The following is an 18,925-nucleotide window of genomic DNA, read 5'->3' as shown; positions in this document are numbered from 1 at the left end:
TCTCTTTTACGTTTTTTTAGCGTTTGAATGCCTTAGCGGGACTGGTTTGTGGGTACCTTCCAAAGTTACACCGAAACATCATAACAGCCTTGATTACGATTGATGTGCACGCAAGAGACATTGTTACTGAACTCGTCAAAGAAAAGGTACTTATCTACATTTCAAAATCTGAAGTTCTGCTCTTTTTCGAAAGCGGCTCCACTGTACAGTATAAGTATGGCGCTTTAAAACATTCTAACATGTCCGTCAAATGCAGGTGGATGAGCAGGGAATGTCGATGGTGTTAAGTGGGTGTGTAAAAAGGGACATGGCCAAACCTTAGCCACAAGATATTTTTTAATACATTTTTAATAAACTATAATTCATAACAGGACCATGTGTCACGACCCCCAACCCAATTTACTGTAGCAAGGACAGGTTGAGGAGCATGCATCGGTACAGCCTGTAGCTGCACCCTCAGCTCGGGGTCCCGGTTAGCAACGCCCCTGGCAGAGACATGGTTCAGTCCCACCTTCCAAAAACGACCATCTATCTGCAGCAGCCAGCAGTGGGCATCCCCTTGGCCTTGTCCAGCCACTCGGGTCCTCAACAATGATCACCCTCGGGTAATCGTGTCACATGGCCATAGTGCTATAACTGACGCTCCCTCACAATGTGCCTCATTCAGGCCTCTGTGAGCAACTGCTCATTCTACACAAAGTCACACCAGCAGTACCCAAAGATTCTCTGGAGAGACACAGTACGAAAGGAGTCCAGTCTTTGTCTCAGGTCACTGGATAGCGTCCATGTCTTGCAACCATATAGGGAGCACCAGGACTCTAACGACTTGGCCCTTCGTCGTTATGCAGAGATATCAGGAGCACCACACACCCCTTTCCAGGGACCTCATGATGCCCCCATACTCTCCCAATCCATCTACTGACTTCATAGGAAGAGTCACCAGAGACATGAATGTCACTGCCCAGGTAAGTAAACCTCTCAACAAGGTCGACACTCTCTCCGCAGACAGACACACTGCTGATGGCCGTGCCCAGGAGGTCATTAAAGGCCTCGATGTTGGTTATTATCAAGACCATCTCAAGCCCAGACACTCAGACCCCTCGCTCAGTCACTCGAGAGCCCCGATCAGACTCTCCATTAATGCTGAAGATGACAGTATCATCAGCAAAGTCAAGATCACTAAATCTTTCTTCACCAACAGATGCCCCACAGCCGCTGGACCCCCAACCCAATTACCGCAGAGCTGACCATAAAAAACAAAATGTCATTTTCCAACTTGCTTTGTCCTCAACGTGGTCGCAGGCTTCTGCTGGAGCCTTCCCCATCTAGCATAGGGCACAAGGTGGAGAACAAACCCCGGACAGAGTTCTTGCCCTCAGAACTCATCTCCTGTAGTCGTAGAATCAGCCTTGTTGCTGATTTGATTAACTAATAGCTAATTTGTCCTAATATCTTATATCCAGAGGAGGGTCCGTCGGATAGTCGAACCTCGGATTCAGGAGGAACAGTGTGGTTTTCGTCCTGGTCGCGGAACAGTGGACCAGCTCTACACCCTGGAGGGTGCATGGGAGTTCGCCCAACCAGTCTACATGTGTTTTGTGGACTTGGAAAAGGCGTTCAACCGTGTCCCTCGGGGAATCCTGTGGGGGGTGCTCCGGGAGTATAGGGTACCGGACCCCCTGATAAGGGCTATTCGGTCCCTGTACAACCAGTGTCAGAGCCTGGTCCGCATTGCCAGCAGTAAGTCGAACCTGTTTCCAGTGAGAGTTGGACTCCGCCAGCACTGCCCTTTGTCACCGATTCTGTTCATAACTTTTATGGACAGAATTTCTAGGCGCAGCCAGGGTGTTGAGGGGGTCCGGTTTGGTGGACTCAGGATTGGGTCACTGCTTTTTGCAGATGACGTTGTCCTGTTTGCTTCATCAGGCCGTGATCTTCAGCTCTCTCTGGATCGGTTCGCAACTGAGTGTGAAGCGGCTGGGATGGGAATCAGCACCTCCAAATCCGAGACCATGGTCCTCAGCCGGAAAAGGGTGGAGTGCCCTCTTAGGGTTGGGAGCGAGATCCTGCCTCAAGTGGAGGAGTTCAAGTATCTCGGGATCTTGTTCACGAGTGAAAGAAGAATGGAGCGTGAGATCGACAGGCGGATCAGTGCGGCGTCCGCAATGATGCGGGCTCTGCATCGGTCTGTTGTGGTGAAAAAGGAGCTGAGCCGTACGGCAAAGCTCTCAATTTACCAATCGATCTATGTTCCTACCCTCACCTATGGTCATGAGCTATGAGTAGTGACCGAAAGAACGAGATCACGAATACAAGCGGCTGAAATGAGTTTCCTCCGCAGGGTGTCTGGGCTTTCCCTTAAAGATAGGGTGAGAAGCTCAGTCATCCGGGAGGGGCTCAGAGTAGAGCCGCTGCTCCTCCGCATCGAGAGGAGTCAGATGAGGTGGCTCGGGCATCTGATCAGGATGCTTCCTGGACGCCTCCCTGGTGAGGTGTTCCGGGCACGTCCAACCAGGAGGAGGCCCCGGGGAAGACCCAGGACACGCTGGAGGGACTATGTCTCTCGACTGGCCTGGGAACGCCTTGGGATTCTCCCGGAAGAGCTAGAAGAAGTGGAGAGGGAAGTCTGGGCATCTCTGCTCAAGCTGCTGCCCCTGCGATCCGACCTCGAATAAGCGGAAGAGGATGGATGGATGGATGGATCTTATATCCAGATACACACCATACACTAGGGCTAATTTAACATCGCCAATCCGTCTAACCTGCATGTCTTTGGACTGTGGGAGGAAACTGGAGCACCCGGAGGAAACCCACACATACATAGGGAGAACATGAGAACTTCACGCAGGGAGGACACGGGACACGAACCCTGGTCTCCTTACTGCGAGGCAACAGCACTACCACTGTGTCACCCAAAACAACAAAATGAAACCAGAAAAAGAGGTAGAAATGCAATACCAATATTAAAACAAAAGTGAAATGGAAAGCTAAGATCAGAATTGGATCCATCATCTAAAACAGGGCTCTCAAACTCCGGTCCTGGAGGGCCGCAGTGGCTTCAGGTTTTCATTCTAACCCTTTTCTTAATCAGTGACCTGTTTTTGCTGCTAATTATCTACTTTTGAATTAATTGTAATTGACCTGCTCTTGAAGATTCAGACCCCTTAATTGTTTCTTTATTCTTAATTAGCAGCCAAACAATAACAATATACAAAATGAGCCAAAACAGGACCAGCAAACTGTGTCCATCATACAATATCTGAGAATAAAGAAAGGTGAAGGTCTCAGGAATGCTGATCTGCTCTTAGAAAAGAGAAAATCAATAATTTTGGAAATGTCTGCTATTACATAATGAGAGCAGCAACAGGCCAGGAAATTAAAGAACGAGTTTAATTAACAACAAGACTTGGCATCTAATTAAACAACTGGTTGGAGTTGGGGGCCCTGACTTAGTTGGTCTTCTGTTGGCTCCCTCGCTTCACATTTCATTTCTGTTTAAGGAAAGAAATGAAGCAATTCAGAGGAACGATGAAGAAATTCAGGGGAACAAATCTGATAAAACAAGTCAATTAAAATGAAAGGAAAAGGAGTTAATTAGCAGCAAAAACGGGCCACTAATTAAGAAAAGGGTCAGAATGAAAACCTGTAGCCACTGGGGCCCTCCAGGACCGCAGTTTGAGAACCCTGATCTGAAAGAACAAAAAAAACTTAGGAGCTATTTAGGAATGGCAGGTGCTCATTGTCAGCTCACGGACATTGTGTTCCTTTAGAATGCTCATTTAACAATTATAATGGATTACTTTTTTAGGTGGATTCGAGTTCAAACTTTGAATGGCAGAGGCAGCTCCGATATTACTGGGATCTGGACATTGACAACTGCGTGGCACGGATGGCTTTATCACAGTACACGTATGGCTATGAATACCTTGGGGCATGCCCCCGCCTGGTCATTACCCCCCTGACGGTAAGGTTACGTTTAAGTTTATTTCTTTCTTTTTTATGTACTGAAGAATTGAATAAAAAAAAAATATAAAATAGCATCATAATATTTGCACTGTGGAAATGTTTTGATTTGAAAAGCATTTTCAATTTTAATTATCATATGGCAAAAAGCAATGGAGTTCTTAATCATGCCTGTCCTATCATTTAGTTAACTGATAAAGAGAAGTGGCGGAGAGGTGGAATAGAAAAGCTACACAATGGAATTTAAGTGTATTTAGGAATTAAACCAGTAACACTTGGGTCTTGGAAATCTGAAACAAAGTATCAAGTCATGTAGTTGACAATTTCAAACATTTTTAAAAGTATCTGGATATAAGAAATTAGGACAAATTAGCTATTAGTTGACCAAATCAGCAACCAGGCCAATTCTAGGGCTACAGGGGATGAGTTTTGAGGAAAGGTTAAAAGAGCTGAGCCTTTAAAGGAGATGAAGAGGAGACCTGACTGAAGTGTTTAAAATTATGAAGGGAATTAGTCCAGTGGATCGAGATGGTGACTTTAAAATGAGTTCAACAAGAAGGATTTAGTAGTCGTAGTGGACTCTAAGCTATCGACTGCCAGACAGAGTTCAGATGCCAATAAGAAGGCTGACAGAATGTCAAGTTATATAGCGCCTTGATGTGTGGAGTACAAGTCACAGGAGGTTCTGCTCAAGCTTTATAACACACTGGTGAGGCCTCATCTGGAGTACTGGGTGCAGCTTTGGTCTCCGGGCTACAAAAAGGACATAACAGCACTAGAAAAAGTCCAGAGAAGAGCAACTAGGCTGATTCAGGGGTTACAGGGGATGAGTTAGGAGGAAAGATGAAAAGAGCTGAGCCTTTACAGTTTAATCCAAAGAATATTAAGAGGAGACCTGACTGAAGTGTTTAAAATTATGAAGGGAATTAGTCCAGTGGATCGAGACGATGACTTTAAAATGAGTTCATCGAGAAGGACTTAGGAGTGGTGGTGGACTCGACACTATAAGCTGCCAGACAGTGTTCAAAAGCCATTAAGAAGGCTAACAGAATGTCAGGTTATATAGCGCCTTGATGTGTGGAGTACAAGTCACAGGAGGTTCTGCGCAAGCTTTATAACACACTGGTGTGGCCTCATCTGGAGTCCTGGGTGCAGTTTTGGTCTCCAGGCTACAAAAAGGACATAACAGCACAAGAAAAAGTTCAGAGAAAAGCAACAGGGAATGAGTTATGAAGAAAGATTAAAAGAGCTGAGCCTTTACAGTTTGAGCAAAAGAAGATTAGGATGAGACATGAGTGGTGTTTAAAAATTATGAAGGGAATTAGTCCAGTGGATCGAGTCGGTGACTTTAACTCTTTTAGGGCTAATTTTTTTTTTGTTTCTTATCTCCCAGGGTTGAATATTTTTCCAAAAACTAACAATTTTTAAAAAAGAACACAAAGCAATTGTTTAACATATTAAATCAACAAAAAATATTTACTTTTGACAAATGTTACTGTCTTGCATGTTGTATAAGCCTGCATACTCTATGATTTCACATACAGTACATATCACATACATTTTACAGAGCAAAGTCCTGCAAAGTCTGATCTCGCTCAAAGCAGCCAATTTCAGTCATTGCCACATTGCACTCCTTACAATACGTGTTGCTTTGATGCCTATTTTTCAATTGTCTGTTGCTGCACTTTCTCACATATATTGTTAGTGTGTACTGTAGAGAGACAAGTCACCCATTTGCCATCATGCCATGCCACTGCCACCAAGTTTTCTGCCCACATGAAAACCGTATTGTCACCTCTTTTCATCTTCTGAAACTTTATGAACTTTATGCATGGCATTATAGCCTGGCTCACCCCATGGGATTTGCTTCTGTTTATTACAGAAGTGAATAAAACTTTGCAGCATCACGTACCTATCATCACACTGCATAACCTGTCCAAAGCCACCAGGGGACAAAGCACGTTTGGACCAATGCTCCCTGAAGTTATATCACCAGTTCTGTCTCATCTCTATTTGTAATGCCACAGCGCGCTTCATCTAGTCTTTTGTTGTAGGTTTCCACTTTGAAAAACGAGAATGCGATGCAAGCGCAGCCCACGATTCAAAAAATTTCTCTGCCTACCTGTTTGTCTCGTCTGACAGTAGCTGAAATGCAGCATCAGGAGAGAGCAGCCTGTAGTAGTTCAACAGCTGGTGACCTGTCATGTCCAACAGCAAGCCATGCCGTCTTGTGAAGTCCAGTAGCCAGATCGGCTCTCAACGGATCAATGTCTGGGTATTTATCCCACGCGAACCTTGCCGTAGATGCATCGGCTGCGCGAAGGTGCTCAACTGACAGCGGATCAGCTGGCGCGGCATCGGCTGGTGTCTGATCAGCTGATGCCGGCTTCTCACTCTCTTGCTCGATCTCCTGATCACTGTCAATAAAATCCGATTCTGAAAAATCAGAGTCCGACTCCGTGATAATGCGCAAAACAACGTCTGCCGAGTGTTTTCTTTTCTGCACTTGCTTTGCTCCTTTGTCACATGTCAATGCCATCTTGCCATTGTTTACATTTCACAACTCACGCACACGCAAGGATTAGTTGCCGAGTCAACGAGTCTAGCATTCCTCCAAGCACAGAGGGAATGCCTGTGACGTGACAGTGAGATTTGTCGCCATTAACAGCTGATTGTCACCCTCTATCCCTGGATGTCGACTTTTGTCGACATTCGCCTTCAACCCCTCCTGTCGATAAAAGTCGACATCCGCCCTAAAAGAGTTAAAATGAGTTCAACAAGAAGGATTTAGTAGTCGTAGTGGACTGTAAGCTATCGACTGCCAGACAGTGTTCAGATGCCAATACGAAGGCTAACAGAATGTCAGGTTATATAGCGCCTTGATGTGTGGAGTACAAGTCACAGAAGGTTCTGCTCAAGCTTTATAACACACTGGTGAGGCTTCATCTGGAGTACTGGGTGCAGATTTGGTCTCCAGGCTACAGAAAGGACATAACAGCACTAGAGAAGGTCCAGAGAAGAGCAACAGGGGATGAGTTACGAAGAAAGATTAAAAGAGCTGAGCCTTTACAGTTTAAGCAAAAGAAGATTAGGATGAGACACGAGTGGAGTGTTTAAAAATTATGAAAGGAATTAGTAAAATAGTCAGACAAGAACATGAGAAAATGGTTGGAAACTTGTTAAGAGCAGATTTAACACAAATGTTAGAAAGTTTTATCTTCACACAAAGAACCACAGACACATGGAATTAATTACCAAGAAGCGTGGTGGAGAGTAAGACTTTAGGGACCTTCAGATGTCAACTTGATGTCATTTTGGACAATATCCATGAATAGGACACTTGAGATCATTGGGCCGAACAGCATCAGAGTTTTTCTAATGTTCTCCTTGGAAAATGGCCTAAGTTGCTCTGACGTAGATTGGCTGTTTGTGTGCCTGGTGGTAACCTGGCATTTTGTCCAGCGAGTTTGGCTGTGGGTCCTGCTTTGACCAAGTGGATAGATTTTAGCTTATAACCAAATATGTTTCTGTTATCATAGCTATCATACTTTTAATTTTTTTCCCCTGACACTTTCAATTGGTGTTTCGTTTTCTAATCCCAGGATCGCTGCTACCTTTGCCTAATGGGAGCTCTGCAGTTGGATTTGGGTGGGGCCCCAGCAGGACCGGCAGGAACCGGAAAAACAGAAACCACCAAAGATCTGGCCAAAGCCCTTGCAATCCAGTGTGTGGTATTCAACTGTTCAGATGGCTTAGATTACAAGGTATTCAGTTTGTTTATTCATAATGAAGTCACTGTGTATATAAGCCTACTTCAGGCTTCACTTTTCATGCATTTCTTTGAAAGTGTGTTTTGTTCAGCTCCATTACCAGAATTAATAGCTGTGCATGTACACTTTAGTTTAACTCTTTGAGGGCTGAATTTCCAAAAAACTCAAAGCAATGGTTTCAACATAAAACGTCTGTTGCTACATGCTGTGGCTGCTTTTGGCGTATGTTCGACAACCCTGGCGGCAGTGGCTGCGCAGGGGTACCTCAATGGCCAGCAGGAATGCACGGTGGGCCAGCTGCCTGACTGTCTTCGCACAGCCGGTGGGCAGCGGTGGCAGTCGCAGTGTAACGTAATATGGCTTGTACCTCTTGTCATCATAAGTGGTGGTCCTCCCAGGCGAATGCTGCTGTAGGTGTATCAGCTACACAAACGTGTTCAACACCACGATCAACTGGGAACTGATCAGCTGATGCTGGTACCTCACTTTTGATTTTGATGTCCATCTTCTGCTCACTTGCATCAAATTCCAAGTCTGACAAGTCAGAGTCCGATTCAGTGATAATATGTAAAAACGTCCATGGAGTATTTAGTCTCTCGCCAGATGTGGATGCCATTTTAGAAGGTTCTTTGTTCTTCGCTCCTCATGCAGGGAATCAAGGTTATATCAACAAAGCTACTTAAGTTTCCTTCTAGCAAAGAGAGTGAAACATAAAAGTAAGGGCAAGTTTTGGCACAGTTTACAGTTGATTACCGTCCTCTACCTCTGAATTTCGACAAAAGTCAACATCAGCCCTGAAAGAGTTAAATTACAGTGCATCCAGAAAGTATTCTCAGCACATCACTTTTTCCACATTTTGTTATGTTACAGCCTTATTCCAAAATGGATTAAATTCATTTTTTTCCTCAGAATTCTACACACAACACCCCATAATGACAACGTGAAAAAAGTTTACTTAAAATTTTTGCAAATTTATTAAAAATAAAAAAATTGAGAAAGCACATGTACATAAGTATTCACAGCCTTTGCCGTGAAGCTTGAAATTGACCTCAGGTGCATCCTGTTTCCCCTGATCAACCTTGAGATGTTTCTGCAGCTTCATTGGAGTCCACCTGTGGTAAATTCAGTTGACTGGACATGATTTGGAAAGGCACACACCTGTCTATAGAAGGTCCCACAGTTGACAGTTCATGTCAGAGCACAAACCAAGCATGAAGTCAAAGGAATTGTCTGTAGACCTCTGAGACAGGATTGTCTCGAGGCACAAATCTGGGGAAGGTTACAGAAAAATTTCTGCTGCTTTGAAGGTCCCAATGAGCACAGTGGCCTCCATCATCCGTAAGTGGAAGAAGTTCGAAACCACCAGGACTCTTCCTAGAGCTGGCCGGCCATCTAAACTGAGCGATCGGGGGAGAAGGGTCTTAGTCAGGGAGGTGACCAAGAACCTGATGGTCACTCTGTCAGAGCTCCAGAGGTCCTCTGTGGAGAGAGGAGAACCTTCCAGAAGGACAACCATCTGTGCAGCAATCCACCAATCAGGCCTGTATGGTAGAGTGGCCAGACGGAAGCCACTCCTTAGTAAAAGGCACATGGCAGCCCGCCTGGAGTTTGCCAAAAGGCACCTGAAGGACTCTCAGACCATGAGAAAGAAAATTCTCTGGTCTGATGAGACAAAGATTGAACTCTTTGAACTCCAAGGCATCACATTTGGAGGAAACCAGGCACCGCTCATCACCAGGCCAATACCATCCCTACAGTGAAGCATGGTGGTGGCAGCATCATGTTGTGGGGATGTTTTTCAGTAGCAGGGACTGGGAGACTAGTCAGGATAAAGGGAAAGATGACTGCAGCAATGTACAGAGACATCCTGGATGAAAACCTGCTCCAGAGCGCTCTTGACCTCAGACTGGGGCAACGGTTCATCTTTCAGCAGGACAACGACCCTAAGCACACAGCCAAGATATCAAAGTAGTGGCTTCAGGACAACTCTGTGAATGTCCTTGAGTGGCCCAGCCAGAGCCCAGACTTGAATCCGATTGAACATCTCTGGAGAGATCTTAAAATGGCTGTGCACCGATGCTTCCCATCCAACCTGATGGAGGTTGAGAGGTGCTGCAAAGAGGAATGGGCGAAACTGGCCAAGGATAGGTGTGCCAAGCTTGTGGCATCATATTCAAAAAGACTTGAGGCTGTAATTGCTGCCAAAGGGGCATCGACAAAGTATTGAGCAAAGGCTGTGAATACTTATGGACATGGGATTCCTCAATTTTGTTATTTTTAATAAATTTGCAAAAATCTCAAGTAAACTTTTTCACGTTGTCATTATGGGGTGTTGTGTGTAGAATTCTGAGGAAAAAATGAATTTAATCCATTTTGGAATAAGGCTGTAACATAACAAAATGTGGAAAAAGTGATGCGCTGGGAATACTTTCTGGATGCACTGTATATCACTGGATATGGATAACCGTTTTAATTTTTTCAAAGAAGTAAACTCTAGGAAGTTAAATGAGACATATTGAAAATGGTGTGAGGCCTTTAAAAATGCACCAGAGCCAGTCTGGATCTCCACCAGTCTGTCCCAACTAACCTCAACCCAATTCAGTCACCTCCCACATTACAGCCCAGATTGCCTTTGTGGCGGCCACCCGGGATGCCTCTTCACCAGAAGGACTGGGAGTAGAGAGAGCTTATCCAGGGCATTACCTCCCCTGGAATGCTAGAGGGCAGACCCCCTGGTTTGAAGCAGTGCCACAGTTGTGGAGCATGGAAGCTCAACCCTGCCGGGGCCCGTGACCACTGCCAGGGTGCACCTGGAGAATGACTGAGCCCTTGGTTGTAGCACAGCTGGAATTCCAGCTGCCACTACTCTGGTAGCCGGAGTTGGGAGGAAGAGGGACAAAGCTGGCCAGTGGAGGAGTGGAGGCAGACAGGAGAGAAAGAGAAGGAATTGTGTTGCCGTATTGTACTGTGCTGCTGTAGGGAGCGAGGCAAAAGCGCTTCCCCACTTGTAAATAAACGTGTGCCCGTGTCTCTGCCTGCCTGTGTCGGGGTTGGGATGTCTGGAGCGCCCCTGGTTTCCACAGCTTTAAAGTTCAGAAATGCCTTTAACCAATCAATGTTACACTATATGACCAAAAGTATGTGGGCACCCCTCTAAACAACTGAGTTCAGGTGTTTCATAATGAACAGGTGTGTAGCCATGCTGTCTCCATTGACAAACTTTGGCAGCAGAATATTTCATGCTGAAGAGCTTGGTGACTTACAGTGCCACTTTTGCCACAAGTCAGTATATGAAATTTCTCCTCAGCTCAACTGTAAGAGCTATTATTGTGAAGTGGAGGCATCGAGGAGCGCGTAAACTCCCCACATACAATAAGAGGACCACTTACACTCACAGTGCTAAGACTCATGGCACCCCATCTGTGGCGTCACTCACTAAAAAATTTCAAACTGGCTCTGAAAGCAACATCTACACAAAAAACTGTACGTCAAGAGCTTCATGAAGTGGGTTTCGGTGACTGAGTAGCTGCACACACGCCTAACATCACTATGTTGTAATGCCAAGAGTCGGCTGGAGTGGTGTAAAAGCAGGACGCCATTGGACTCTCTGGTGTGATGAATCACCCTTCGCTATCTGGCGGTCTGATGATGAATTCTGGTTTGGTGGATACCAGGAGAACACTACCTTCTAGACTGCATAGCGCCTTCTGTAAAGTTTGGTGGAGAAGGTATGATTCCAGGGTTTGAGCCAGACCCCTTGGTTTCCATTAAATGGTGCTGTTAATGATACAGCATACAAAGTCATTTTAGATTGAGGGAAAGCCAAACAGAGCAAAGTATAGGGATAGCCATTGTGAGGGATTGCCGGCCGTATATCCCGGCCAACACCCCCAAGCCGCCAGATGGAGCCATCCCTGCAACATGGAAGGGCATCATGGATATTGGAGTTTTCCTTCACAGCCCTGCTGGATACCTTGGGGGCCAACAGAGGACGATGCAGGGAGGCCCAGAGACTCTAACGTGCCCTATAACCCGGAAGTACGTCTTAGTCACAGCGACAGGAGGAATGACTGTGATGATGCGGGCTCTGCAACATGCTCCCATCTCCTGTTAGGGAGCTCTTGAACCCAACACCGTCGGTAATGTCACCGATGAGCTAGACAGTGAGGCAACAACAATGAGCAAGGGGATGATGTATAATTGTGCAAAAGTGCTTTAATTTAAACAACAAATCCAAAGTGCAACAGTGCAGTGTTCATAGTTCAATAAATAAATAAATAAATAATCCATTAAAGAAACGTTGTGGAGGTTAAATTCAATAAACAGAACAATCCTTTAAAACGAGGTTAAAACAATGCTGAAGGCAGTCTCTTTAAAATCAATCTAAAATACGGTGTCTTTTACCTGCCAGCTCTCCTGCTTCTCCCATCTGGGCCACGCAACAGGAGAGTCGCCCTTTTTGCAGCTGGCCTTCTCTCCACATGACTGATCTGGATGCTCCCCGATCCCTGGCTTCGGTTCCGCTCTCCCGATCGAGGCTTGGCTTTATACCCAAAGGCCAGGACTCTCACATTGTGACTCCTACATCCAAGCCTCCCGACTACTGCTGCCTTCTTGGCCTTACGCGGCCAGTCGCCCTTCACCGGTCACCCCCGCTACTCGCTCACTCAGCGGGAGCGACCACTACTACAACTCCCGGGTGTCGGCCTAACACCCAGGCTTCCACACTGCTGCCTGCGAGCGCTCGCGAGCTCATCCGCACCGGCTTTCTCCTTCTTGCCGCCTTCCTTCCTGTTGCCACCTCCGTTTCCTTCTCTTTTACTTGTCTTTCCTTTAACCGGCTCGTGCTTCTCTATATATACGGAGAGGACATGGCAGCTGCAGCCCATTAGCCACAGGAACGACCACGGATATGGGCAGTCTCTCACCTGTGGACTTAGGTGAGAAACGCCCACACCGCAGATCGCCCTGCGGCTCACTACAGTCACCATGCCCCCTTGCTAAGCCGCGAGCGCGGCGATTATTTATTTAAAACGAACTGGCCTTTGCTGGAGAGCTGTGGACCCATAACACCACATGCCACCCTCCATAAGATTCCTTGCATGGGAAGGCTCCACGCCACTACCAACCCAATGCAACTGGAGACCAGATCCACAGCTCGGCCACTCTACACTGCACTAAAACAATAAAAGCACTAAAACAATTAATCCCACAATAAAATCAACCCAAGCCCCCCTTCATTAAAACAGGACATTAAAAGAATAAGAACTTTAAAAGACAAATAAAAACCAGCAATAAATAAATGTCCATAAAAAGCTCTGTCCTTTAAAAATGTCCTCCTCAGGCTCGGGTACGTGGGTTCAGCAAAGTCTGGCACCAATCCCACTTGCTGCTCTGTCTCCTCTTCTGTCCTCACTGCTAGCTCATCCCACCGCAACACTCTCCAGAAGGCGCTAATGATGTCAGAGAAGACGTCTTTCTGCAATCTTATAAAGAGAAAAAAAAAGAAAAAGGCAAGTTTCCTTTCTTTCTACTTTAAATTTGATTGTCTCAAAACAAATACCTCTCAACACGGCGGAGGATACTTGACGAACATTAACTACAGATAATGCCAGTAAGGCACATTATCACAATGACGTGCTTCCAGGATGAAGAAAAGGACTTTTTATCTGACCCGGAATTGATACGAGGTCACATAGGCTGAAGAATTGAGAACACTTCCGGGTCAGGGATTAAAAAAGGACGATGGGAGATCCCAGACGTCGAGCTGAGTTGGGAGGCGGGGTGGCTAAGCGTCTGGGAGTGGAGGATTGAGTATTGTTTATTGGTTATTGTGGATTTATTGAGTATTGTGGAGAAGATGGTGCTTTGTACACGTTTTGTCCTAATAAATATAATATTTGGACTTTTACCTGGTGTCTGATGTGTGGTCTGAGGGTTCAAGGGGTCACGGGGACCCTAAATCTGTCACACCATAAAGAAAAACATCTCAGAGCAATGACAGGTGTGGTGGACGGCCAGGTCCTATGCCCCAGCTGGGACGCCCCTTCGATGTGTATTCAGGGGGTGCAGCCCTGGACGGTGCAGTACCTCCCCCTGGACGCTGGATGGCCTCCCCTCTGGGTTGGAGCAGTGCCTCAGTCTCTCGCAGGGCTTCATGGGAGATGGAGTTCTCCACAGCCCTGTTGGGGTCTGGGGTGGCTGCCAGGGGACGTGGCATGGGTCCCTGAGCCCAGTTGAACTAATCTTCAGCCCCACCTGGGAGTGCAACCGAAAACAGGTGATTAAGCACCTGGAGCACATCTGGGTGGGCCATAAAAGGAGCCAGCAACCACCCACTCAACGGCCAGAGTCGGATGGAAGGAGGACAAAGCTGTGGAGGAGTGATGGTGAAAGAGAGAGGAGTGTTTCGACTGTAGTGTTTAGTGCTTGGGACTGTGTTGTGGCTGGGGGGTTCATGGGGAAGACGCGCCCTCCAGCTGAAGAAACATAAAAGTCTTTTTATTTTATACGTGCCACCCGTGTCAAGTCTGTGCCGGGTCGGGCGCAATATAGCGCCTTTCTTACACAGGACAATGACCCTAAGCACAAAGCAAAGACAACACAAGAGCGGCTTAGGGACAACTCTGGGAATGTATTTGAGTTGGTCAACCAGAGCCTGGACTTGAACCCACTCAAACACCTCTGGAGTGACCTGAAAGTCACCGTCCAACGAAGGTCTCCATCCAACCTGACAGAGCTTGTGAGCTTCTGCAGAGAAGAATGGCAGAAAAACCCCAAATCCTGAGGCTTGTTGTTTCAGACCCTAGAAGACTCCAGACTGGAATCACACCCAAAGGGGCTTCAAAAAAGTGCCGTGTAAAGGGTCTGAATACTTGTGTCAGTGTGGAATTTCAGTTTTTTATTTATTTTTTATTTTTAATACTGTAACCACCAGATGGCACCCTTGAGCCCAAACCTCAGTCACAGTAACACCCAACCCACTTTTAGGATAAAATAAAAGACATTTATTTATCCACAACCCCATCACAATAATCAGCCTTTTCAAGATCAGCCACAATAACAATAAATCAAACCAAATCTTCTCCCTTCTGCCCTCTAGTGGAGTGTTGCCCACCCTCCCGAATCTGCCTCTCCTGGGTGCGGCAGTGGGCTCTCTTTTTAAGTTGACCTCCGAACTGCTTCCTGTTTCCTGGCTCAGTCCTTTGAAGCACTTCCGGGTCGTACACAAACTAAGCTTGCCCGACAGCGCCCTCTGGCGGTTCCCAAACACCGCAATGGGGCTGCATCTCTGGACTCCAACTCCCATGCCAACCTTCGGGGTGTCCTAAAGTGATCCAGCCCTAAGGAACACTGCCACCTGTTTTATGGAGAGACGCACTGCTCCAGGTGACCTTTTATGCCTGCTACTTCACTTACGCCCTCCTGGCTGGGTATGCATCCTTCATTTATCCTGGCCAGGATGCCCATACTTCCTTCGTGACACCTACAATACAACTATAAATAGGCAGCCAGTGTAGTGTAGTGGGTAAGTCTTTGGACTTCAAGCCCTGAGGTTGTGGGTTCAAATCCCATTGTTGGCACTGTGTGACCCTGAGCAAGTCACATGACCTACCTGTGCTCCAACTGGAAAACTAAAAGAAGTGGAACCAATTGTATCATAAATGCTGTAAGTCCCCTTGGATGAAGGCATCGGCCGAGTAAGTCAATCTATTTCTAAAATCCTATTTTCATTTTGGTGGCACGGTGGCGTGGTGGGTAGCGTTGCTGCCTCGCAGTAAAGAGACCCGGGTTCGCTTCCCGGGTCCTCCCTGCGTGGAGTTTGCATGTTCTCCCCGTGTCTGCGTGGGTTTCCTCCCACAGTCCAAAGACATGCAGGTTAGGTGCAGTGGTGATCCTAAATTGTCCCTGGTGTGTGTGCCCTGAAGTGGGCTGGCGCCCTGCCCGGAGTTTGTTTCCTGCCTTGCACCCTGTGTTGGCTGGGATTGGCTCCAGCAGACCCCCGTGACCCTGTGTTAGCATATGGCGGGTTGGACAATGACTGACTGACTGACTATTTTCACTTTGTCATTCTGGAGTCTCGAGTGTTGCCTTCTGTGGAAAGAAATAAGTTTAAATGGCTTTAGCACAAGACTGCAATATAACAAACTGCAGAAAAAGTGAAAGGGGGCTTAGTACTTTCTGAATCCACTCATCATATTTGATGTATTCCTCAAATTTAATATTTTGCATTACTGACAAGTGTGCTCAAGGCTAATCTTCCTTCATTAAATTCATAACTCTGCTATTTAATGAACGCTCCCTTGATTAATATGTGACTGTATTACCCTAGAAGATACTTCACTTTAATGCGTGATTTTTTTGCAGATGATGGGTCGTTTCTTCAGTGGCTTGGCCCAGTCTGGAGCTTGGTGCTGCTTTGACGAATTTAACCGCATCGATATTGAAGTGCTTTCCGTCATTGCCCAGCAACTTATCACCATCAGAAACGCAAAAGCAGCAAAGGTACCTCACGTTTAGCTCAGTCTGTTGTTAATTTTGTCATCTGTTGTAATTTATACCATTTTTGTCTAGGAAGAGTGAAGCGTGAAGACTGATTTGTGCTTCTCTGTTGAGCCTACGCTGTAGCTATGCACGTAGGCTACGCTGTTGAAAGCAGTTTATACTTCAGCATCGCACCATGCTGCACGTTGTAACATTTGTAACACACGAGAAAAGTGAATGATCCACTAATATGCAGGCAGTTTTTGCCCTCCAGGATCACCGCTCCTCTTGCTACAGGCAAACTTATTTGTCCATCACGTTTTTTCCACTTTTTTATTAATTTGCTGACTTCTAAATTAGAATTTCAGGAAACACAATCTTATCCAGATAGCTGTTATGAAGAATTACGTTGGATTAAATTCCAAGCACTATTAACATTCGGTCAGAGATGGATGAAGATGTCCAAAATCTATTTTCGAATTCCTTCCAAAGTTATATACAGTAACAATACACATTAATTAGGTATCACAATTTCTTTCTATTGCATGTGTCAGTGTTAACTTCTTCTTCTTCTTTCGGCTGCTCCTATTAGGGGTTGTCACAGCAGATCATCTTCTTTTGTATCTTTCTGTCCTCTGCATCTTATTCTGTTACACCTATCACCTGCATGTCCTCTCTCACCACATCCATAAACCTTCTCTTAGGCCTTCCTCTTTTCCTCTTCCCTGGCAGCTCTATCCTTAGAACCCTTCTCTCAATATACTCAGCATCTCTCCTCTGCACATGTCCAAACCAACGCAATCTTGCCTCTCTGACTTTGTCTCCCAACCGTCCAACCTGAGCTGACCCTCTAATGTCCTCATTTCTAATCCTGTCCATCCTCGTCACACCCAATGCAAATCTTAACATCTTTAACTCTGCCACCTCCAGCTCTGTCTCCTACTTTCTGGTCAGTGCCACCGTCTCCAGCCAATATAACACAGCTGGTCTCACTACCGTCCTGTAGACCTTCCCTTTCACTCTTGCTGATACCCGTCTGTCACAAATCACACCTGACACTCTTCTCCACCCATTCCACCCTGCCTGCACTCTCATCCTCACTTCTCTTCCACACTCCCCATTACTCTGTACTGTTGATCCCAAGTATTTAAACACATCCACCTTTGCCAACTCTACTCCCTCCATCCTCACCATTCCACTGACCTCCCTCTCATTTACACACATGTATCCTGTCTTGTTCCTACTGACCTTCATTCCTCTCCTCTCTAGAGCATATCTCCACGTCTCCAGGGTCTCCTCAGCCTGCTCCCATTACAGATCACAATGTCATCAGCAAACATCACAGTCCATGGGGACTCCTGTCTAATCTCATCTATCAACCAGTCCATCACCATTGCAAATAAGAAAGGGCTCAGAGCCGATTCCTGATGTAATCCCACCTCCACCTTGAATGCATCCATCACTCCTACTGCAGACCTCACCACTGTCACACTTCCCTCGTACATATCCTGTACATCTCTTACGTACTTCTCTGCCATTCCCGATTTCCTCATCCAATACCACAGCTCCTCTCAAGACACCCTATGCTTTCTTCAGGTCCACAAAGATGCAATGCAACCCCTTCTGGCCTTCTCTAAACTTCTCCATCAACATCCTCAGAGCAAACATTGCATCTGTGGTGCTCTTTCTTGGCATGAAACCACACTGCTGCTTATCTAATCACCAGTCAGTGTTAACAATAGTTATTAAAATAGTTAATAAAAATAGTTATTAAAAGAATGCTTTATTCTATACACTAGGTGGCACAGTACACTCAGGATAACATCAATATCGGGGAAATTGCTAGAACTTAACTGGAGCCGTAGGAGTGTAAGGCGAGTTCAAGCAAGGGTAAAACGCACACCGAAAGAAATCTCTCAGTCCAAAAAGTTCATTTTAAAATATTTAGCGAAAATTCAAAGCAAACAATCCACACAAGAATAAAGAAAAAAGTTGTTACACATGCAGAATAAAAGGCAAAATAAAAAGAAAAAATGTATCTTCTCTAAACTTAGCTTTTCTTGTAAAACCTTAGTTGTTTCTATACTTAAAGATTCTTCACTTTGTCTTCTGTACGCTTTAAACGTACGGCGCAGCACATACAATTAAATGCTTTGTCTTTCATGTTACTTAGCACACAAAACATGCACACAAGGCCCGGTTTAAAACCGTGTGCCCTCTACGCCTTACACATGGCAAGGCTGATCACTAACTGAGAATAATGTTTAGTCAGAGAAGCTAGAAATAGTTAGAATATACCAATTCAATTCAACTTATAGGGGTTATAGGAACCTCCCATAGATTATGGACTAATTTTTAGTAAAACATTTATATAACTTAAGTAACTAGCAAATGGCTCTTACATTAACAATAAGTATTTAATCTACCTAAATAAGTAAATTAGTCTTAGTATGTATGTATATTATACACAAGGAAACTATCTATCTATCTATCTATCTATCTATCTATCTATCTATCTATCTATCTATCTATCTATCTATCTATCTATCTATCTATCTATCTATCTATCTATCTATCTATCTATCTATCTATCTATCTATCTAGATAGATAGATAGATAGATAGATACTTTATTAATCCCAAGGGGAAATTCATATATATCTTTATATATAATACGCTACCGTGGCTGTTCGTTTGTCTGTTCAGGAT

General features: G+C 45.4%; 1 protein-coding gene across 1 annotated transcript in view; it reads left to right on the top strand.

Moving 5' to 3' along the window:
- dnah6 (dynein, axonemal, heavy chain 6) overlaps positions 1-18,925 on the top strand; it is a 439,386-nt gene that overhangs the window by 145,489 nt on the left and 274,972 nt on the right. The window contains exons 27-30 of the mRNA XM_051929949.1: positions 21-146; positions 3,809-3,964; positions 7,566-7,727; positions 16,101-16,238. Coding sequence (XP_051785909.1) covers positions 21-146; positions 3,809-3,964; positions 7,566-7,727; positions 16,101-16,238 — 582 coding nt within the window. The remainder of the gene's footprint in view (positions 1-20; positions 147-3,808; positions 3,965-7,565; positions 7,728-16,100; positions 16,239-18,925) is intronic.

Source organism: Erpetoichthys calabaricus, chromosome 7 (genome assembly GCF_900747795.2).
Source record: "Erpetoichthys calabaricus chromosome 7, fErpCal1.3, whole genome shotgun sequence".
NCBI lineage: Eukaryota > Metazoa > Chordata > Cladistia > Polypteriformes > Polypteridae > Erpetoichthys > Erpetoichthys calabaricus.
Note: the sequence above shows the minus strand (reverse complement) of the source record. Positions and strands in the feature narration are given on the sequence as shown.